We start from the raw sequence: 24,433 nt of genomic DNA, 5'->3' as shown, positions 1-24,433 counted from the left end.
TTGCTTGGTTATTAATTTTGAAGTGGAATTGATAGTATGTCTACTGTTAATGTAGCATTCTACCATGCATTACAATTGTACTATACATTTATCTTGTTGCATGTGTATAGGTACGTGCCATGCAGAGGCCACCCAACGGTGTACGTATGGTCATAGAAGCTGTCTGTATCATGAAAGGTGTCAAACCAAAAAGAGTACCTGGAGACAAGCCTGGTGAAAAGAAAGATGATTATTGGGATCCTGGTAAAAGTTTGCTACAAGATCCAGGAAAATTCTTGGAAAGTTTGTTCAAATATGATAAGGTATGTGTTTGTTTCTTACAATTGGAGTTATTGCTGTTATTGCACTGACAGCATTGCTGACTGTAATACCAGAAAGACCAGTTACGTGGATTAGTTACATTAAAACAAATTTCAATCAATGCCTACATACCAGTAATCAGATTTCCTCCAAATGCCGACTAATCAAATGCCTACCTGACTTGCTGGCATATTTGTTGCACTTATGTAAATGACAGCTGTGTGTCTAATTGTCAAAATAAGTTTTAAAGACAATTCAAATTCCTGACAAATGCCCACTACTCAAATTTTCCCCATATGCTTACTATTCAAATTTCCAACAAATTACTAGCAGTAATTAAAGTTCCACCAAATGCCTACTACCTGTAATCAAGTTTCCACAAAATACATATTACCAGTAATCAAATTGCCACCTTATGTCTACTACCTGTAATCAAATTTCTAACATATACCTACTACCTGTAATCAAATTTCTACCATATACCTACCACCTGTAATCAAATTTCTACCATATACCTACCACCTGTAATCAAATTTCTACCATATACCTACCACCTGTAATCAAATTTCTACCATATACCTACCACCTGTAATCAAATTTCTACCATATACCTACTACCTGTAATCAAATTTCTACCATATACCTAGGCTACTACCTGTAATCAAATTTCTACCATATACCTACTGCCTGTAATCAAGTTTCTACCATATACCTACCACCTGTAATCAAATTTCTACTATATACCTACTACCTGTAATCAAATTTCTACCATATACCTACTACCTGTAATCAAATTTCTACCATATACCTACCACCTGTAATCAAATTTCTACTATATACCTACCACCTGTAATCAAATTTCTACCATATACCTACCACCTGTAATCAAATTTCTACCATATACCTACCACCTGTAATCAAATTTCTACCATATACCTACTACCTGTAATCAAGTTTCTACCATATACCTACCACCTGTAATCAAATTTCTACCATATACCTACCACCTGTAATCAAATTTCTACCATATACCTACTACCTGTAATCAAATTTCTACCATATACCTACCACCTGTAATCAAATTTCTACCATATACCTACTACCAGTAATCAAATTTCTACCATATACCTACTACCTGTAATCAAATTTCTACCATATACCTACTACCTGTAATCAAATTTCTACCATATACCTACTACCTGTAATCAAATTTCTACCATATACCTACCAGCTGTAATCAAATTTCTACCATATACCTACCAGCTGTAATCAAATTTCTACTATATACCTACCACCTGTAATCAAATTTCTACCATATACCTACCACCTGTAATCAAATTTCTACCATATACCTACCACCTGTAATCAAATTTCTACTATATACCTACCACCTGTAATCAAATTTCTACCATATACCTACCACCTGTAATCAAATTTCTACCATATACCTACTACCTGTAATCAAATTTCTACTATATACCTACCAGCTGTAATCAAATTTCTACCATATACCTACCACCTGTAATCAAATTTCTACCATATACCTACCACCTGTAATCAAATTTCTACCATATACCTACCACCTGTAATCAAATTTCTACTATATACCTGCTACCAGTAATACAATTGCCACTAAATTTCCACCAAAAACATATTACAAGTAATCAAATTGCCACCTTATGCCTACTACCTGTAATCAAATTTCCACAAAATAACTAATACCAGAAATCATATTTCCACCATGTACTGAACAAAATTGTATATCTGATATCTGACTTTGTTAACTCCTTTTCTCCGACAGGACAACATCCCTGATTCTAACATTGCCAAGATTCAACCGTACATTGACAGTGAAGATTTCCAACCTGCAGCTATTGCCAAAGTATCCAAGGCTTGTACCTCCATCTGTCAGTGGGTCAGAGCTATGCACAAATATCACTTTGTTGCCAAAGGTGTGGCTCCCAAAAGGGTAAGTTTTCACTGGGAATCTTTCAGGACATTTCCAAGTGTTTGTAGAATGCTGACTTTGTAGTGTTGCGCCCTCTGTGGTAGAAATGAGAATCATCAAAGGGGAGCACTTTACATGAACACTTGGAAAAGCTATGAAGGTTTAATTGTTTGTGGTTTTGAAAACTGTTTTGGATTGTATGCATTCATTCAAAGCTAATCATTTCTCAGACAATCCCGAACTTATGTTGATGACATAATAGTGTACATGTTACTTTTTAGTTTAATCAGTTTTTACTCACTGGATATTATTTCCTTCATTTTGTTAGGAGAAACTTAGGATCGCTCAAGAAGAGTTGGCTGAGACTCAGAAGATTCTTGCTGAGGCCAAGGCTCGCCTCCAGGAAGTACAGGACGGTATCGCAACCTTACAAGCCAAGTACGAAGATTGTGTTGCCAAGAAACAAGAACTAGAAGCCAAGTGTGAAGAGTGTGAACAGAGACTAGTCCGTGCAGATAAGGTAGGTTGGGATAATGTCAAAATAAAATATTTATCATTTATGATCATTTACCGGTAGTCATCATAAAATAGATGGCTATTCAGTTCTTTCCCATAATAAGGTGATCAATAAACTTTCTGCTATCTGAGTGTATCACTAATTAATTATTCATTTTGGCTTAACAGTTGATTGGAGGACTGGCAGACGAGAAAGACCGCTGGGCTGAGTCCGTCAAGGAGCTGACGTTCATCATTGACAATATTGTTGGTAATGTTATCGTAGCTGCATCGTACGTCGCTTACCTTGGACCTTTCACAGTGAGTAGATTATGAAGTTTGATGGTTCAAATCGGCGCAGTTGTCAAGAATATTCAAATTGTGGTGAACCATATGTTAATCTGTCACATGTATCCTTTCTGATTTTAACTGGATGCAAAACATTTACTGAAATGTACTCTTTTTCACTATTTTTGCTGAAGGGATGAATCATAAAATCATACCTTTTTTCCTATATTTTACATTCAACACATTAAAAAATTAAACTTCATACAAAACAGCCAAAAAGTCTTTTCAGCAAAATTAGTTCCTGCTAAAATAAATTTGTTTCAGCTAACTTATTATTTTCTACTCTACAGGGTGAATATAGAGCTTCATTATTGGAAGAGTGGTCAGACAAGTTTGAATCATTCAACGTACCGCACACTAAAGATAACAGTCTGGTGTCCACCTTGGGAAACCCTGTTAAGATTCGTAGTTGGCAGATTGCTGGTCTGCCGAGAGACACACTCTCTGTGGAGAACAGCGTAATAGTACAGTATTCGCAAAGATGGCCACTGTTTATAGATCCACAAGGACAGGCCAACAGATGGATTAAAACTATGGTACGTGGTAATATTATTATTATTAATATAAATATTATTATTATTATTTAATTTACAGCTCGTATTGAAATAATTCATTACAAAAAGAATACTGTAAAACATGCGTTTTTTGCAAGCATGTCTTTTTAGCGAGAGAACTGATTCGCTAATTCAAGATGTCGCTAATGACTATTATAAATTCAAAATGGCCAAGGCTTGGTGATTTGTATGCAGTAATCCAGGACATAAAAATCTGTGGCACTTCCTAATCACACTTTGTTTTTATGAAGGTGATAACTGCACATTTGTTTTGACACGTGACAGACAAGTATTGTGAAAACAGGAAATCAACAATGACAAGAGAGATTCGCTAAATCAACATTTCGCTATTACGTCATTTTACCACAATTTACTAAAATTGTATGTCGCTTTTTCAACATGTTTTACAGTATGTAGAACTACTAAAAACCATTTTTTTGAGTTGTATGGACAGTCCATGGAAGCAACAATTTGCTTATAGAGTATGGGTTATACATAGATCAATTTGACTGGAATAAAAAATGATGTAGCTATGGCTGGATGGAAGAAAGGGAGGAAAATAATATTAAATTACACAACTGAGGAAAATTCATTAAAATGAAGATTATAAAGTACAACATTGGTCAGTGATTCACACTGTCAATATAATTTATTAATTCAATAGGAAATTGTTTTAAATGCATTTAATTTTTAAATAAAAACAAATATATACAATTACAAACTCTTAATATTCAGTGAGTTCTGTCTACAGAGTGATTTAGTTTGTAGAGAAAGCTATGAGAATATCTATGAAAGAAGAACCAGTCATATTGTAGACTGACTTTACTGTATTTATTGTTATTAAAATAAAACAGTTAATGATAGTAAATATTTCTAATGCAAAAATGTTTATGTTAACTTCAATCACTAAATATAAATCTGTATAATATTTAATTTTTTTTATTCTCCTATGGTTTGGTTTTCAGGAGAAAGACAATGGTCTTGATATTATCAAGTTAACTGACCGTGATTTCCTGAGGAGTCTCGAGAATGCTGTGAGATTTGGAAAACCATGTTTGTTGGAGAATGTAGCCGAGGAGTTAGATCCAGCATTGGAACCTATTCTTTTGAGACAGGTAAAGTCAACAACCACACATTGTTTTATAAATCTTTATTTTCCCATAGTGTCTATGTTTATTTTGGGATGTTTATAAAAATAAATCAGACCTATTAAAAGTCAAGTTCACTGATGGTTTAGTTGTACTACTGATTGTTATGCATATCAGCACTGAGTTTATACCAGTCATATTAAAGTGGGGGAGTCGTCACCTGTGTTTGCATCAGATGGCCATAGCGTGTCATTGTTTATAAACAAGTGTCTACTTTTTGCATTTTTAGCGCATGTTGTTATTGTTGCAGGGACTCAATTCCCGCACATGCACAGGTGACAACCCTCTCGCTTAAATGCTAAGTTTCTGCATACATATATACCGGTATAACCATGCTCATTTGTATGTAGTTGAATTGTCATCGTTGTTGTTGTCGTCATCGTTGTTGTTGTTAATTTATCTTGTGGTCACAAAAACCCAAACATGTCATTGTTCTTTGTCCTTTCATTCAGCTTCTCATTTGTTTTATTTTTTTTTTAGATGATTTTGAACTTTAATCTTATAATTTGAATGTTGATAATTAGGACTATCGCATATATTCTGAAACTTATATAAATATTTGTTATTGTTCACAGACATTTAAACAGCAAGGTAGTTTAGTGATAAAACTTGGAGATGCAGTCATCCCGTATCACGATGATTTCAAGTTTTATATCACAACCAAACTACCCAATCCTCACTACACGCCAGAAGTATCTACTAAAGTCACTGTCGTCAATTTTACACTCTCTCCAAGGTAAGTATATAGAGCTATGAAGTAACAGCCATCAATTCAAGATAACTTTTTTTTAGCTCCACTGTCATCTGGCAGAAAACAACAGCCATACTAAGTAACCCTCCATCATTAGTTGGGCCACACCCATGATAAATCCTATCTGGCTTTGACCTCCTTCTCTGGGTGACTGTGCCACAGACTCAATAGGGAATCCAAAGCCACAGACTAAGACTCATTCAGTAACAGGTACGACATTGGTGAAACGTTAATGTAATGTCTGTGGAGATGATTGTATTTGACCGATTAACACCAGGATAGCACATTAAATCAACATAATGCCATTATGATAGGAAGATGGTTACAAAGCTGTGTCATGTATCAGTATCAACATGAAATATGGTTTCTGCAGAAAAACGCTGATGTTTGTTGTTGTTTAATATTTCAGTGGCCTGGAAGATCAGGTGTTGTCCCGTGTTGTTGCTGAAGAGAGACCGGATTTGGAAGAAGCCAAGAACCAGTTGATCATCAGTAACGCCAAGATGAAGCAAGAGTTAAAAGAGATCGAGGACAAGATTTTAGAACGTTTGAGTTCATCAGAAGGAAGTCCAGTAGATGATGTGGATCTCATCGCTACATTAGAAGCTTCTAAAATCAAATCACTGGAGATTAAGGTGAGCTGGCCTATTTTGATCTCATCTTCATCCTCTCTTTTCATGTAACCATGGAGATAAAATGTCACACTTGTCTGTATGTTTTTCAAGGATTATGCTCAGTATTTTGGGACAATAGATAATGTAGATTGATTTTTATATTGTCCGACATTGACGTTTTTTAAATGTGTGTTTAGTGTGATTACATCATTTGTATCATTCAGTTAACCTTTGAATATGTCATTTCTATCTTTCGTAAATCATAACATTCATCGTTCTTTTGATCATGTCATTTCTATTTTCGTAAATCATAAAACAATTGTAACAAACGCTAAAATTAATGTATTTGTTGTGATAGGCTAAAGTGGCAGTAGCTGAAGAGACAGAGAAGGAAATTGACGTCACCCGTAGTCTGTACATCCCAGTGGCTGTGCGAACATCTCTGCTGTTCTTCTGTACAACTGACTTAGCTAATGTAGACCCTATGTATCAGTATTCATTGGAGTGGTTCACGGGATTGTTTATGGCTGGTATTGCAAACTCTGAGAGGGCTGGTAAGATGATTCAACTATCCTCATTGTGAACGCCAGTATAAACAATAGTAACAGTAACGGTTCTGATGTCTTTGTAGTTTTAGGAGTTGAGATCGTTCAATTCAATTTGTTTTGTCCTCAGTAAAATTTATAGTATGATTATGCGTCAGCATAGCCTGCGTTAATGCTCGGCAACGACGCCTCAGTTTTAATCCCTAACACATGACTTACGCAACACACGCCAGTCGTAATCCCCCTGCACATGACATCAACGTGTGCCCCTATTCATAGGCACGCGACCTTCCATCTCAGGCATGCCTCGCCCGTGCTATTTCCATTCACACGCATATTGTAAGCTCATACTTTCGTGACGGTCATTTGCCTAATCCTACTTGCCATACAATTGTCAAGCTTTCCTGTATCCCGCTTCGCCTTAGCATAGTCATTCTACATTCAGCAAGCGACCTGAACCCGTCTCCAAACTACCCCACCCATCCACTACCTCATAATTTAAGCATTCAACTCCTGCATCAACCTGTATTATTTCTACATTGTTTCAATAAAGTTAAGGGGGGTTGTCATCGCAGTGCATGCGGACACCACTCGATTAACACGCTGCCATTCTTCGTGAATAGAGTCAAACATGCGACTCTGTGCACGGAAATGGTATCTGCAACAACGGTCGGGTTTTGATCCCTGCGTTGACTGGCCTCGATCAAGTACTATGCTAATCTCTCCGTGATGTAAATCAAATCTGCAACTCACATCACGAAACAGGTTTCGGCGACGACGCTTGGCCGTGGCTCACACCCCTTCTGCTCTCAGCCAAGACTTGGTCTCTAGTGTCGTTTCTTAGCATTAATTTCCTGTGTTTTTTTTTCTGATTGCAGAGAAAGTGTCGGAGCGTATTATACACATCAATGACTACTTCACGTTCAGTCTTTATAGTAATGTATGCAGGAGTTTATTTGAGAAGCATAAACTGATGTTCTCGTTCTTGGTGGCGATACGAATACTGATGAATGAAGGCAAAATTAACATGGTGAGTCAATGCATTGTTATCTTACCGAGGTCAATATCCCAGCTAACTAGTAAAAAAATATATAAAAAAAAAAACATTAAAACACTGCTTATTTATAATATTTTACTGAGCAAAATGTTATCTAAAATATAAGAAGAGGAGATATCCAAACTTTTTTCCACGAAAACCATGCTTGTGATTTTTCCAAAATGTTAAGTTGTCCTCAGTCAAAGTACATACAAGTATAAGATAAAGCTAAGTCCTGATTTAGAGATAAATCTCCAATTGGGGAAAAAGGGAAAATTTCTTGCTGTTATTTCTACTATATATGTAATATTTAACCTGCTGTGTATATTTATGCAGGATGAATGGAGATTTCTATTGGGCGGAGGTACCAGTACACCTGAAGAATTACCCAATCCTGCATCAGATTGGTTATCAGAAAGATCTTGGATTGACATTCTTATTATGTCTGGCCTGGTATGTGACCACTCTCATTTACTTTATATGTTTGTGATTTGATAGTTATATTATGAACTTGAACAATAATAACAGTGACTGTGATCTGAGGTCAAAATTGCTTGTTTCTTATTTGAATGACGTACCAAAGCCAGGTTTATAAGATTAAGTTCCAGCCATATATCATAAAAATTGTGATTAAGTATTCAACACTGTACCTGGCACTATGAGCTACAATAAAAACTGCTGAATGTCTGCTGTGTGTATGTTGCTTCATACACACATGCATACATATTTATTCCTGATAGAACTGGTAGAAATATTTCCTAAGATGCAATACAATGTTACTACCGTACTACTATTACACAAGCAGAAACAAAAGTATGTGTATATCACATACAGAGATGAACTGTGAATCCCACATAGAGCGATGAACCACCAATTGTTTCTAACCAAACATATTTCTTGCAGCTTTGACATAGCAGCTGAGCATAGATTCATGGGAGATATCTCCTGTGAAAATGATGGGTTTTATTTAATTAGTTACTTGTGTGTATTTGTTTGTCATTTTTGTTTACTTACCTTTTACCAGCGAGAGCCTTTGAAGAAAGGTCATGAAGCACAAGAACCAAAAATAGTGAGTTTTACGGCATGGCTAACAAATCACTTATCATCCTGCACAGTCAGTGAGTGGATATGGTTTGTGAGTTGTATTGAGTTCATGTCAAGTAATGAGTACATATGTCATTCATACATTGAGTTGGTAGTGAGCATTAAAGGGAGTACATTTGTCATTGAGCTGGCAACCAGTTAACACTGAGTTAGTAGTGAGTGCATAAATATTAGAGACCACATATGTCATTGATTCATTGAGCTGGTAGTAAGTGTAGAGAGTGTAGAGATATAAGAGAGTACACATGTCATTGATTCATTGACTTGATGTTGAGGGCATAAATGTGAAAGTGCATGTGTCATTGATTCATTGAGCTGGTAGTGAGTGTAGAGATATAAAAGAGTACACATGTCATTGATTCATTGACTTGATGGTGAGGCCATAAATGTGAGAGTGCACATGTCATTGATTCATTGAGCTGGTAGTGAGTGTAGAGATATAAGAGATTACACATGTCAATGATTCATTGACTTGATGTTGAGGCCATAAATGTGAGAGTGCATATGTCATTGATTCAGTGGGTTGGTTGTGTGTTTATACATGTGAGGGAGAGTAAGTGAGTGAGTGTGTAAAGATGAGAGAGCTGGCAGTGAGCTGAAAACACGTGAATGGCCAATGATTCATTGATTTGGTAGTGAGTGTAAATGTGAGAGTGAATCTACCATTTATTCATCTATCATTGAGTTGGCAGTGAGTGTGGAGACATGAGTACATATGTTATTGATTCATTGAGTTGGTAGTGATTGTAAATGTGAGAGTGAATCTACCATTTATTCATCTATCATTGAGTTGGCAGTGAGTGTGGAGACATGAGTACATATGTTATTGATTCATTGAGTTGGTAGTGAGTGTAAATGTGAGAGTGAATCTACCATTTATTCATCTATCATTGAGTTGGCAGTGAGTGTGGAGACATGAGTACATATGTTATTGATTCATTGAGTTGGTAGTGATTGTAAATGTGAGAGTGAAGCTACCATTTATTCATCTATCATTGAGTTGGCATTGAGTGTGGAGACATGAGTACATATGTTATTGATTCATTGAGTTGGTAGTGAGTGTAAATGTGAGAGTGAAGCTACCATTTATTCATCTATCATTGAGTTGGCAGTGAGTGTGGAGACATGAGTACATATGTTATTGATTCATTGAGTTGGTAGTGAGTGTAAATGTGAGAGTGAAGCTACCATTTATTCATCTATCATTGAGTTGGCAGTGAGTGTGGAGACATGAGTACATATGTTATTGATTCATTGAGTTGGTAGTGAGTGTTTGAGTAATGAGTAATATTGAATAATGATTGAGTGTGTTAATGAGTAAATGAAGTGACATGTAGTACACTGATGAATTTTGTCATAAATAATGAGTATGTGAGTGTTAAAGTGGGAGAAACGACTCATCACTTTCAGTTTAAAATAATAATAATATGCACAATTATCCAGATAAAAATACATTGCACTATTTTAACATTCATTCTCTTCTCCATTTAGCATGGTTAACTCTTCATGCACAAGAATATGATTTAACTTAACATCATTCATTCATTCAACTTTTGTTTCAGAAACACATCAAACCATTGTAAATCATAAATATAACTTCTGCACCACATCAGTAACGTGTCCCTCTCTGTCAACAAGTCTCCCAATGGTTCCTGGTTTCTCTCTGCAAGTTAGAATCTAGCCCTCTCTAGTGGTAATGAATCCTCCTCTACAGTTGAGGAACCCTCTACTTTGGTCACATTTCACAAAATTAGTCTTTATAATTTTGTCTCTGTTTTTTTTCATAATTTTGATCAAGGTCTTTGGCCAATGGAAAATTATTTCCATATGCTCTAAAATTAACACAAAATTTACAGAAATATATGTAAAAATGTGGGACCAATATTTTGGCGGGAAAAATTATGGTGTTCAGAGGCCGACAGTTGAGATACTCAATTTAACACTATGGCGCCCTCTGGTGTTTTATAATCTCCCTCTACAGTTGAGAAACTCAATTTAACTCTACAGCGCTCTCTGGTGTTTTATAATCTCTCTCTACAGTTGAGAAACTCAATTTAACTATACAGCGCCTTCTGGTGTTTTATAATCTCCTTCTACAATTGAGAAACTCAATTTTACCACAGACTATAGAGAGAAAATCCACGAATCAGACTTGTTCATTTACAACTATAAACTTCATTTCCATCCATCACTATACTGATCTGTCATCTTCATTAACATAACCCAGTAACCAACGGTAACTACTAAAGGTATAAGGTAGTTCTTGATTACAGAACATTGGTATTACAATAAAACTATTTAATGATTCCCACCTTGTCCACTTTATCCTCCCTTTCCGTAAAAGTACCCTTCTCATATCCTTAAATAATGTAAGTATTTCCTTTTCAGCCATCTGTGTAATAAATGTCTCACAATGGATCCGTATATGCTCCATAATGATGGGTAGCACCCATACATTGCTTATTTGCTTATTATCGCTGATGCATTTATGACCAACTACCAATTATTTAATTGTCTTTAATCACAACAGACATTGCTCTAAACTAATTTTAGAAAATGCATTGATATTCAAAAAGTTATTATCTATTACAACATTTGTATGGGCCAAAAGTAGTCAGTTAACATTTTCACCACCAGTTCTTTCTTTTCTTCACAAATTCACAAAATAGTCCCTTTTATAGTCTGCACTTTTCTTCGGAAGATCAGGACAAAAACAGCCAAATTTTTTAGTAAAAACTGGAAATCGATTCAAATTCGGTCTGTTGGCTCCAAAATTAGGTTCATTTTAAGAAATATTGAAGAATATAAAAAAATGTGCAAACAAATTTGGGCAAGAAAGTCTTGTGATGAAAGTCATATATGTATTCGGGCACATTTTTGCAGTAAATATAACTGCCAAATTTGTTGACAGAAAATGATGAAAAAAAGAATCGGCAAAAATTTACTTCTATATACTGCTGTATATCAATACTGTGTACTTTCAAAGACAAATTAATACTGTAGGTTATTATAATGATTTTAATGGCGGTGATTGTTGTCCTATTTAACACATATTGAAGTCGCCTCCAATATAACGATCATCGTCTTTTATATGACTGTTTCTAAACTGATTTTCGGTAATTTCTGTAAACCGTTTTAATTTTACGAGAGATAATTTTAAGATTGTGATCGGTCACAAATGGATCAACGAGTCGCTGCTTGCATCCTTTCTTACCCGATTCACTGTACATGCTCGTAATATATCAATAATTCCAACCCATGCTAGCGCACATTGTTTAAACAAACCATGCTTAATAAGTCAAACAATTGAAATTGTTGTACATGTCTATGACTCAGAGATGACATCACAGATTGGGTGAGAGTGGTGGCATTTTTGAATCATGGACACAACAGAACAAATGGTGGATGTCTTTGAGAGAAAAAATGTGAGAAAGCGTCAAAATTTATTCACGCTTGCAATCTGGAAAGTTTCAGTTTTGTCATTTCCAGCCAACTCTGTCATATGATGTGATCTGGTTGTTGTAGATATTCTTTTCCTGAAATTAAAAGTTAAAATAATCTCTCACTTGTTCCCCCACATTTGTTCTGGTGTTTGCGGCTTGCCTTCACAACTCACTGTGTTTGTATTTAACATTTGCAGCAAAGACTTCATAATTTTGCGAGAGAGTTTGGAGATCACTTGGACTCTTTCAAGCATTACTTTGATAGCATCGATCCTCACCGTGAAGAATTACCAGGTCACTGGAATGAAGATCTAGATGATTTTCAGAAGATAGTCGTACTGAGGTGTATACGAGCTGACAAAGTCACCAACGCAATGCAGGTGAGTATCGCACACCATGTGGTCTCGAACATAGCGTATAGTTTATGTGGACATTCCATGAAGGGTAGTTTGTGCTTTGAATTTGCACACCAGTTTAAGTCGGGAGAGACAGTAGTAGCATTAGGTAGCTGAGCATTATCACCTTTATATACAAACATTCAGGCATTTTAACTGCCTAGTTAGTAAAAACAATGGTCGAAAACCTTTAGAGCCGTACATCGGGCTACATATATCAATTTTGTTATCCAGGATTGCCTAAAATTGAGTTAATGCTGTTTTCACCGGTTCTTTGACCATCCTTCCATGGCAGGTTGCACAGAGCCCATAGAAATACATGGTATAGTAATGCACGTTTAAGCAACATAGAACGTATCGTGAAGTAGCTCTGCCCCAAGAATATACAACGATCGCAATGTGTCTGCTTTAGCCTTATCATCGCTTTTACATTCGTAACCTTTCACAAAGTTTTATTCAATGCATAAGAAAAATTGATGAAACTTTCAAAACAACCACAGTAATTTCAACTCCTCTTTATTTGGGCCTATGCCCATGGTAACTAAAATGTTTCATAAAAGTTTGCTGTGTGTCTCATAGTGTGAGAGTTGTGCAACTATAAAGCTGCTCGCGGGTCTAAAATGTAATACCCACTTTGAATATAAGTGGAGTAGCAATGTCATTGTAGTCTTGGGTGATATTGAAGACAATTTTGCAAAATTATGAATATGATTGCACAAACTGTCAGTAGAAAAACATCTTGCTATGCAAACATTGTGTCATTGAGAAATGATCATGGAACAGTGCATCAACTTTTTTAATTGCTTCCTATTTGCATTTCTTGTGTACCTTGTAATCTTAATGCCATTTGTTCCTTTTTACTCAGGACTATGTAGCTAAACATCTTGGCCAGCGGTTTATTGAACCACAGACTGCAGACTTGTCCATTGCATTCAAAGATTCCAATGCTACAACACCCTTGATTTTTGTCTTGTCTACGGGTACTGATCCGGCCGCGGATCTTTACAAGTTTGCTGAAGAGATGAGGTTTGCAAAGAAACTCAATATCATTTCTCTTGGTCAAGGACAGGTGAGTCAGTTAAAAAGTCTTTGATTTTTAATTCATCATTTTGTCCAGGAATCAATTGCATTAACTATCAAGTTTCGTAAGTCATTGAAAACTACAAAACATTGTCGCTTTCACTAACACCCACCCTCATCCCTACATTGTATTTTTCTACGTCATATCTTAGTGGCAAAAATATGACCTTATAATAAAAGCAGTGATGCACAAAAAAGTAAAACAAAATGACAAGTTTGTGTCAATGATACCACAGTCGTCACCTGAGGGAATCTCCTCTATTCTGAAAATCAATTAGTTGTGATCTAGTTTTATTATGGTTATATTCCCACTGTAGCCTTCAATTATCTGACTGTAATGCATAATTATAGTAACTTAATTTATGTGTGTTTGTGATATACAGGGTCCCCGTGCTGAGGCTATGATGCGTAGTGCTATGGATCGTGGTAAATGGGTGTTCTTTCAGAACTGTCACTTAGCGCCTAGTTTCATGCCAGCATTGGAGAGACTTATTGAAAACATTGATCCTGACAAGGTAAGAAACTCTTGTTGTAACTTGAAGCCATAGTCTTGAAGAAAGTACATAGGTAGTAATAATATTTTTTTAGGTATTGAGACTGAGATGGGGCATGACTTTTCTGTATGAACTAGGGAACGAGATGGTGTAATGACAACAATAATCCTGCTATTATGAAATTGCATACTTAATGACGTAAACATAACACATTCCAAACTTCACCAAGGAGATGTGGTCTTGCCATTATGGCATTGCAACTCAAACTTGACATCACAGACTTGACCCTGAATATGGAAATTAAGTATAAGTCTTGTTCATGTTTGTATTAATTATTCTTTTATCGTTTGCCAGGTACATCGTGATTTCCGCTTATGGCTGACCAGTATGCCGAGTCCTAAGTTCCCGGTACCAGTGTTACAGAATGGTGCCAAGATGACTATGGAACCACCTAAAGGAATAAAAGCAAATTTATTGCAGTCCTATACCAGCTATAATGATGAACTACTCGCTTCATGTGGTGAAAAGGTAAAAAACCTTGAACAACTTAATGTCATTGATGAAACTCTTGACCATAGAATCTGTCTAAAAGTATTACTGTAATATGACTAATTTTCACCGGGTTTAAATGTCGCTGATTACCATTTCAGGCATATTCAGTGGGTTTTAAGTTCACGGTTTTATCATTTAGATAATGTGTTCTATGCTAAATTTAACATATTCACTGGGTTTTAATTTAGTGCATTTTCTAGTCGTCGAAATAAACAAAATTAAAACCCAGTGAATATTAAACCTTTTTACAGTATATTGATTATTGGATTGTCAGATTGTATTGTGTCCAATCTGACACAAAAAAAGGATTGACTTCCCTTACTCACAGACTTAATGAGAATGCAAAAATTACTGAATTATTCACTTGTGGATGTGGCTTTAGGGGGAACCCTGGTTGAGGTCTGCAGGTGTTTGTGTTTGACTTGGCCTGGTTGATGCCAGGACAGTAAGTTGAATAGGTGATTTTCCGTTCAACAGCGAGGTCTCACGAGTTGCGTGAAAGATGTGAGCCGAACTTGAATTTCATGGCTCACAGCAAAAGGCCGATTACATCTGAATACCCTTACTTCATCAAAACTGACCCTCATCAAATGTGCACATTATTAAGCATGGAAATATACTTTTGTGTTTGCAGAATCCCACGTGATGTTTGTCGCCACTAAGACGCTTTGACCTTTGTTTGTCCAGCTTTTACGTTCGATTTCTCACATAACACTGAATCTCACAGAAAACAGAAAATGATCTATTGCTTTTCAATAGAGAGTTGGTCGTGCAGCCTCCTTGTAGACTATAAACATAAATATGGTTTTTAGGGCAAATTTCATTTCACTGTCTGAAAACTGTTGCCTTACACACTATAATATACTGTTATTAACATGTTATGGTATAATTTTGGGGTCAGAACAAATTTGTATGTTAATTTCCATCAATTTCTCTTACCTAGACACATGAGTTCAAATCATTGCTGCTATCATTGGCGTTATTCCATGCAGTAACTGTAGAGCGAAAGAAGTTTGGACCTCTCGGTTTTAACATTCCGTACGAATTCACAACAGGCGATCTACGTATCTGTGTCAGTCAACTCAAAATGTTTCTAATTGAATATGACGAGACTCCTTATAAGGTAAGATGATTTAAAAGTTGTATATGTCAATCAAACTTCCGCAAACTGCCGATTTTTACAGAGTTTGATGATGTTATAGTACTTACGAACAAATTATGCGAAAGCCACTGACACTTCACGTTGTAGGCTCCCAGAGAAAATTGATCACTGCTAGAAAATTTACTGTTTTTCACCGACTCACAAAATTCAAGAAAATTTATCTCATGAAATTAAGCAGTGTAGAGTAAATAATTAAATGTTAAAGCGTGGTGGTCGTCGCGGAGCGCGTGTTCGAATTTCATGTAAATAAACAATGTATTTTACACGCCTTGTATGCTATGAGTCCCATATCGAACAGAATGTGGCACGACGACTGCCGCCCTTTAAATAAACCACATGTGAGCCAATAAAAATTTTGTAGTAATGAAAATCTCTCTCTGGGGGGGGGGGGGGTCATGTGACACTGCGTTAGTGACTTTCTTGAAACTTTATTTTCACTAGTGCTGGTAAAAATCTTCAATTCGCAAACATTTTTAGCAGAGAGAATTGACAAAATAACCCAAAAAAATGGCGAACATCCATTTTAGCACACCCATTTTTATCAAAAGAATCATTACAAAAAGATAAATAGACCATTAAAGAATCTTCCTTTGGAATTCCTGTTTTTTTGTTTTGTTTTTCAAAATAAGAAAGTTCAAATTATTTTAAAGTCATCACAAATTGTGATTAACTGTGTGGTTGATTTCAGGTGTTAACTTATACAGCGGGTCATATCAACTACGGTGGACGTGTGACGGATGACCATGACAGAAGAACTATCATGAATATATTGGCTGATTTCTACAACCCTGCTGTCTTAGAAGAGGAACATTCATACTCTGCATCTGGTATCTACAGGCAGATTCCAACAATCATGGATCACAATGTAAGTGTCGCCCTCTTGTGTTGCATTTATGAAATGTTTCGAGTTTGGCTTGTATAAATTCAATAACAGCATGTATGAAACAGCACCCTCTAGAGGTGTTGAGCTCAATCTATAGCGACATTTGTTTTTATCTTCAGAGTGTGACTACTGCATTCTGTCAGAATTTTTAAGACTGCCCTCTAGTGGTAAAGTGTTTCTAAAGTCTGTTTTTGCTGGTTCCTGGCGGCCGTTTTTGCAGGAACCAGCAAAATAAAGATCCTTGCTTCCCTTTTGTGTTCACCTCTAACATGAGATTTACATAAAAGATACTGTCCTACAGTGGGTGAATACTTTTTTCTCTTGTCTATACCTCTGTTACTTATATCATGTGATGTAAAAGGGTAGCAACAAATAAATAAAAAAATTATTGATACTACCCCCCTCTAATAAGTGTCAGCGCCCTCTAGTGTCATCTACAAAGAAACTTGAAAAAAATTGTACTATTGTTTACAGGGTTACATGGCTTACATTCGAAGCTTACCACTGAATGATACACCGGAAATATTTGGTCTCCATGACAATGCCAACATCACGTTTGCCCAGAATGAAACCTTTGGGTTGCTAGAATCTTTGGTTCAGTTACAACCAAAGACTGGTGGTGGCGGTGGTGGAGCTTCCACTGAAGAGGTATGTACTATTCTGATTCACTCTACCCTATGTAGTACAATCTCTCCCAGGACCCTGAGATGAATACAGTATCCAGAAACATTTGTTAGTCTATCTTATTAGCCATGCAATATTATAGGCTCGCATTATTGGTACAAAAAAAGAAGAGTGCTTCCATTTCACTGGTTTGTTTATCTTATTAGCCATGCAAATGTATTCAAATTCACATATTATGGGCTGGCATCATTGGTACAAAAAAAGAAGAGTACTCCCCATTTCATTGGTCGATTTATCTTATTAGCCATGCAGTAAATACAGTAGTGTAAAATACTTTATTTTAGCTGGAATTAATTTTTGCTGAATAAACTGTTTGGGTGTTTTATACAGAATTTATTTTCACTGATTTTTGATGAGTTGAATGTAAAATATAGGAAAAAAAGGTATAATCGCTGGATTTGATTTTCACTTAATCATTCCTTCAGCGAGAATAGCAAAAATTAATTCCGAGCGAAAATTAAGTATTTTACAGTATATGAAACAGCCTAGCTTTACTAATAGTGCTTTGCTATACAGAAAGGCACAGGCATCAGGATTCCAATTTTGTATGAATAAATGTGTTTTACATTGTACATGTCGCATGGGACCCATATTGACCATGGCGCAGATCATCAACTTTTGTAGTTTAATAAATTTGTTATTCATATCAGGTCATTGAAGAAACCTCCAAGGGTATTTTAGAGAAAGCACCGAAACCGATCGATTTGAATATGGTAATGCAGAAATACCCAGTCAGATATGAAGAATCTATGAATACCGTGTTGATACAAGAAGTTATCAGGTATGTATCGCTGGCTCCTATTGGTTCATTGCAAGAGTGTCTGACATAAATGTCCAATCATGTCATATGTTGTGAATTGTGATCAAACCTTGTTGTACACCATAAAATCCTGTGTACATCTAAAAAAATGTTGGTCCAGAAATCTAAAACCAACTGTCTTTTCCAATCCTTTTTCTATAAACATGCCTAATAAAAGACATCCCCTTGTGAAGAAATTAATAAATTCATTTATAAATTTACAGATTTCACTGTGTTATAATTGCATACCCAACTGTTTATATGCAGAGTACTTCTCATTGATTATTGTGATCACCATAAAAAAATGATAAAATCAGTTGCTATGGTGACAAATCCTGAAATACTGGAGCACTGTAGCTAGCCTAAACTGAAGGTCATGGTTACCAGTATGAAACAGAATTTATATTGTTGTAACCACTTAAGATCACTTTAGTTTATGATGCTTACAGGGGTCAGTGAGAGTTTTTCCACAAATCTTACAAGTAACACTACGCAATGTTTTCAATTTTCTTTTCAAAATTTTGATCAAGAGCTATAGCCAAAAGGAAATTATATCCATTTGATACAATAATAACAAAGATATTATAAGAAAATACATGAAAATGTACAAAGTTTTCAAAATTGAATTATCTAGAACATTTTATCCAGATATAAATTTGAATAAAGTCTGAAAAAAAGGAATTTGATGGGATACTAGATTTCAAACAATATAAATTTTCAAAAATATCTTATTGAACTAAATTGAAAACGAAATGTTTAATTTACTTTATACTCCTATATATCTTCCTATCCCAGCCCTGTTAGTCCGATATGTGAAAACCGTTTAGCACAGGTTCCCAGTGGCATTTGTTTACGCATACATCATAGTAGATGACATCGACAACCAAATACTCTCAAAAGCCACTATAAATTATCACTTCCGTAACATGCTATGTTTGTTTTCAGATATAACCAGTTATTGAATGTCATTCATTGATCATTGCTTATTATATTGAAAACTCTGTGGCATTTGTTTTTGCATACATCATATTAGGTGACATCGACAACCCAATACTCTCGAAAGCTACTATAAATTACCACCACTGTAACATGCCAAATTTTTTTTTTTAGAAATAATCGGTTATTGAAAGTCATTCATCAACATTTATTGAAAACCCTGTGGCATTTGTTTTCTCATTCATCATAGTAGGTGACATCAACATCCCAATACTCTCTAAAATCACTATAAATTATCACTTCCGTAACATGCTTGCTATGTTTGTTTTCAGATATAACCGGTTATTGAATGTCATTCATCGATCATTGCAAGATTTATTGAAAGCGTTGAAAGGTTTGGTTGTGTTATCCCAAGAGTTGGAAACGATGTCAAATAGTTTATACATCAACAAAGTGCCTGATATGTGGGCTAATAAGGTGAGCACCAAATATACTATGATTCCATTAAATACCGGTAAGATGGTTCTATCAGATATACTATGCTTCCATCAAATATACTGTGATTGAATCAAATATACTATGATTCCATCAAAGATACTACATTTGTATGATTGTATCAAATATACTATGATTCCAGCAAATATACTATGATTGAGTCAAATATACTATGATTCCATCAAAGATACTACATTTGTATGATCATATCAAATATACTATGATTCCATCAAATATACTATGATTCCATCAGATGATTATATCAGATATACTATGATTCCATCAAATATACTATGATTGAATCAAATATACTATGATTCCATCAAAGATACTACATTTGTATGATCGTATTAAATATACTATGATTCCAGCAAATATTCTATGATTCCATCAGATGATTATATCAGATATACTATGATTCCATCAAATATACTATGATTGAATCAAATATACTATGATTCCAAAGATAACATGATTGCATCAAAGATACTACATTTGCATGATCCTATCAGATATACCATAATTGTCACAGTACAGACCTGAGCTAGTGCTGTTGAGCATTTACAAATGAGTACACACAATTCACCCTTGGTGATTTTTTGTCTCTTCTATTTTCTGAATTAGCAGAAGTGCATATAAACTGCAAATTGCATTTATTGTATAATAGATATGATGTTATTTGATCAATCACTGATAATAGAGTATGATATCAGTAATTATAATGTGTTTCTCGTTTCATGGAAATTTTAAAATGAGGCAATTTTTTTTTTCTTTTTTTTTTTTTTTACTGAGCTGAAATGGGAGAAATTTGAGACAAGTACAAGTGCATTTTGGAATGCTTTAGAAGAAAAAAAAAAACGTCTGAGGCGCATAGTTCAAAATGATGTGCGCGGAAACGAGAAACATATTTATTTTTTTCTCAGCCTTACTTACTAATATTTTTTTTATTACTCAGGCATATCCATCATTAAAACCACTTGCATCATGGGTAAATGACTTGGTAGAAAGAATGGAATTTATCCAGACGTGGATAGAGAATGGTATTCCCAGCGTATTCTGGATCTCCGGGTTCTTCTTTCCACAAGCTTTCCTGACTGGAACATTGCAGAACTATGCAAGACAAGCTGTGATATCAATTGATACTATTTCATTTGATTTTAAGGTAAGAAATGTTTTTATCGCGCTGCTGTCAGCATTCGTGTTTGTGTACAACTATAGAGGGCAGTATTCTGAAGAGGTCTCATTACTTAGAACATATGCTGTACATATGTATGCAAAGAGCTGTATTTGTCTGCTCTACAATTAAATCCAAAATGTTGTACTGGGTAATTCTACTACACAGTCAAACCTGTGTATAGCAACTACACAAAAGACTTCATGCAAATGGTCTTCATAGACAGGTGGTCTTTATGTGGAAGTTATTTTTTTATGGATTGCCAACTCATACATATGACATAAGATTGGTCCAGAAAATAATGAGATGGCATTGTTGCAACAAAAACACATTTATTTGAGTTGAACAAAAACGAATTAATTTGACTTGAGAAAATTAAAAATGTCTTTATAAATGCAATTATTATTTTAGTCTTTAAACAAAGGAGCATCCGCAAAAATAATACTGAAAGGGTGGTCACATAAGATGGGTAGTCTTTATACACAGGATGCTCATACATTGTGTCTTGGGACTGCCTAAAAATGGTCACTAAAGGCAGGTGGTCATTACATAGAGGTGTTCACTAACACAAGTTTGACTGTATAACTATTATATGGTGATACCGACATTCACTGTCATGTTTATTCCATATGAACCATATTCAACGTATATATCGCATGTAAAATACAATCTGTCTATGTGAAATTCAAACATGTGTTGCACGACAGCCCCGCTTTTTAAAAACAATATTTCTCATATGTGCAACGCTTTTATAATTGTTATTTCAGTTTTGATTTAATTGATTATCGTCAAAACAGCAAAACAGCTGCAAAATATCGAACACCACAGAATGCACAAAGTGACAAATATTTGGTTAATTGAATACAAATATTTAAACAAGTACAGTGGTCTGTCAAAGCACCATGACTATTGTAAACAGATTTTGTTTTAATATTTACAACAAATGTGCCAGAAAGTTTTGTGATATCCGCTGCAATCGAAAGCTTCCTATACATTTAACAATCCTAGACTACCTACACTGGTTGAAATTATCCCAATGTCACATCACCAGTCTACCTAGACTGGTTGAAATTATCACAATGTCACATTACCAGACTACCTAGACTGGTTGAAATTATCCCAATGTCAAATCACCAGACTACCTAGACTGGTTGAAATTATCACAATGTCACATTACCAGACTACCTAGACTGGTTGAAATTATCACAATGTCACATCACCAGACTACCTAGACTGTTTGAAATAATCACAAAATACAGCAAAAAAAAAAATGATTTCGTCCAGATCAATGTAAGACTCTTCAGAACACACCTGTGCATTAAAAAATAGGACTAATTACTTCTGAATAGTTGGGGGGATGATACATAACTACCCATTTATCATACGTTTTATATTAAAATACAATTTTACCTTGGCTATGTTTTGCAAGGGTATACATAGCTCAGTAGTTTTATCTTGATTACTGCAGTGCATTTTGCTAAAACACAAAAAAAATCAACTAACCATGCTGCATGCTAACTAGGGACACAGAGTGCTTTGTCGTCATGGAAACTAGAGCATGAAACCATTTTGAATTTACAACATGTATAACAGATTTAGAAAATGATGTGAAGTACTCTGTGTGAAATATTATTAGTGTTTATGTTTTTGTGTGTGTAATATTAACAGTGTGCCATTACTGTAAACTGACAGGGATTCTGTTACTGCCAATGCCATGTTTAATATAGATCTTGCAATCTGGCTCAATATTTGCGCTATCAGAGATTTGTTTTCGTATACCTTACTTGCAAAGGGAATAATTCTGCTTTCGTTCTCAGAAAAAAATTAAAAACGTACAGTTTACAGTAAAACAATACATTGCTATTAACCCCAACTTATGTTTTTTTTTTTTTATTTTTCGTTCTATTTGTGGTGCGTTATGCTTTATCTCTTCTTTACACATGTGTGTGCTACTGACATTGTGTTTTAATTGCATATACCCAGATACGAGAGGTAGGTCAAATCGCTGTGCGTGTACTAACATCTCACTCTATCTACTGCCCTCTATGTCATAGTCTCTTTTGAGCCTTATCTGGTCCAGCCAATTTGAAAGAGGATGAGGCTGGAAGGATAAAGGTTAAAAGGTCATATGCCACAACGTTTTGTGTATATCTACATCGTATAAATCTAGTATCGTGTTTACATTTTGATTTAGCATAAATTGCTCATTAATTATGCAAATTTATGCCGATTTTGTGTTGTTGTTGTCGACAATGATTTTTTGATGTTTACCTAAAAATATTTCCTGTTGCGGGAGTTGCTGCTGCTGGCTCATTGGCTACACCCGCATGGATTAAAATCTCAGCAACTAAGTAATCGTGTTTCAGCATGTAAAATAACACAATCAAAGAAACATTTTAATGACAAAATTAATCTCATGTTCTGGCATCTGACCCTTGAAACTGATAAAGTTCATCTGAGCAGTAGAGATGGCATCGCACCATCATGACTTTCACAATCTGTCATCAAGGAATGGCCTTCAATGTAACGTTAACAGCATCTATATAAACTCCATCATTTGCTCAGATTTCATCTCATATAGTATAATCTGCATCTTGAAGTGTGTCATTATCATGTATTGTAATTTCTTATTTTAATATAATACTCTGTAATGATAGCATACATTATCAATTTCATCTCACGAATGCTATATATGCAACAATATTTATCGCATGACATGTAGTGTGTCTCATGCTACGTAACCAGCGTGGTAATTATTTGCTTGTTTGGTGTTTATAAATTGTTATTATTTGGAAATATTCTCACTGCCAACTGTAAGCTGATTAATTTTTGCCACTAGAAAATTTCACGATTGGAGGATTTTACAGCAAAAAAAGTCACACCATGTCATAGTACAGCAAGGAAATTTGTACTGCTAAAAAATGTCACGATTTTTACTGACTTGTGAAATTAAAGCAATAATTATACCTAATTTATATGCAAAAGTTAAACTCTATGATTCATGTATTTAGTTTAATCCTTTGAGTGTCAGATATTTTTTCTTTAGTACATATGTTTTCATATTTTGCAAAAATTTTCATTGAATTCCATCATAATTTTGGACCATACAGACAGTTTCAGATATTGCTTTTACTTTTTGATCAAAATTGTTGTCAATTTTTATCAACATTTCATGTGGTAAAGGAGTAGATTGTACAAAATTATTTTGTTGATGGTGCCAAAAGTTTGTATGCTGTCAAATCTGTACTGTGAAATACTTTATTCTCGCTTGGAATTAATTTTCGCTATTTTCGCTGAAGGAATGATTCAGTGAAAATCAAATTAAACTCATCAGAAATCAGTGAAAATTAATTCCATACAAAACACCCAAAAACACTTTTCAGAGAAAATTAATTCCAGCTAAAATGATGTCTTTTATTGCTAAATTAAAACTTAGTGCATAGAATGCATTGTGTTCTTCATAAACCAGTGATTTTGAATAACTATATAACAT

At 35.0% G+C, this 24,433-nt stretch overlaps 1 protein-coding gene across 1 annotated transcript in view; it reads left to right on the top strand.

Annotated features, from left to right (window-relative positions):
• LOC100377990 (dynein axonemal heavy chain 1-like) overlaps nt 1-24,433 on the top strand; it is an 87,086-nt gene that overhangs the window by 58,157 nt on the left and 4,496 nt on the right. Inside the window, exons 50-70 of the mRNA XM_085506509.1 lie at nt 111-302; nt 2,102-2,269; nt 2,577-2,768; nt 2,933-3,064; nt 3,382-3,627; nt 4,611-4,760; nt 5,369-5,529; nt 5,954-6,179; nt 6,517-6,712; nt 7,582-7,733; nt 8,076-8,192; nt 12,484-12,666; nt 13,547-13,750; nt 14,145-14,276; nt 14,610-14,783; nt 15,751-15,930; nt 16,658-16,834; nt 17,327-17,500; nt 18,187-18,317; nt 19,604-19,748; nt 20,722-20,928. Coding sequence (XP_085362635.1) covers nt 111-302; nt 2,102-2,269; nt 2,577-2,768; nt 2,933-3,064; nt 3,382-3,627; nt 4,611-4,760; nt 5,369-5,529; nt 5,954-6,179; nt 6,517-6,712; nt 7,582-7,733; nt 8,076-8,192; nt 12,484-12,666; nt 13,547-13,750; nt 14,145-14,276; nt 14,610-14,783; nt 15,751-15,930; nt 16,658-16,834; nt 17,327-17,500; nt 18,187-18,317; nt 19,604-19,748; nt 20,722-20,928 — 3,639 coding nt within the window. The remainder of the gene's footprint in view (nt 1-110; nt 303-2,101; nt 2,270-2,576; nt 2,769-2,932; nt 3,065-3,381; nt 3,628-4,610; nt 4,761-5,368; nt 5,530-5,953; nt 6,180-6,516; nt 6,713-7,581; nt 7,734-8,075; nt 8,193-12,483; nt 12,667-13,546; nt 13,751-14,144; nt 14,277-14,609; nt 14,784-15,750; nt 15,931-16,657; nt 16,835-17,326; nt 17,501-18,186; nt 18,318-19,603; nt 19,749-20,721; nt 20,929-24,433) is intronic.

This window comes from Saccoglossus kowalevskii, chromosome 12 (assembly GCF_978046115.1).
Source record: "Saccoglossus kowalevskii chromosome 12, keSacKowa6.1, whole genome shotgun sequence".
Classification (NCBI taxonomy): Eukaryota; Metazoa; Hemichordata; class Enteropneusta; family Harrimaniidae; genus Saccoglossus; species Saccoglossus kowalevskii.
This window is presented reverse-complemented; position numbering and strand designations above follow the sequence as displayed.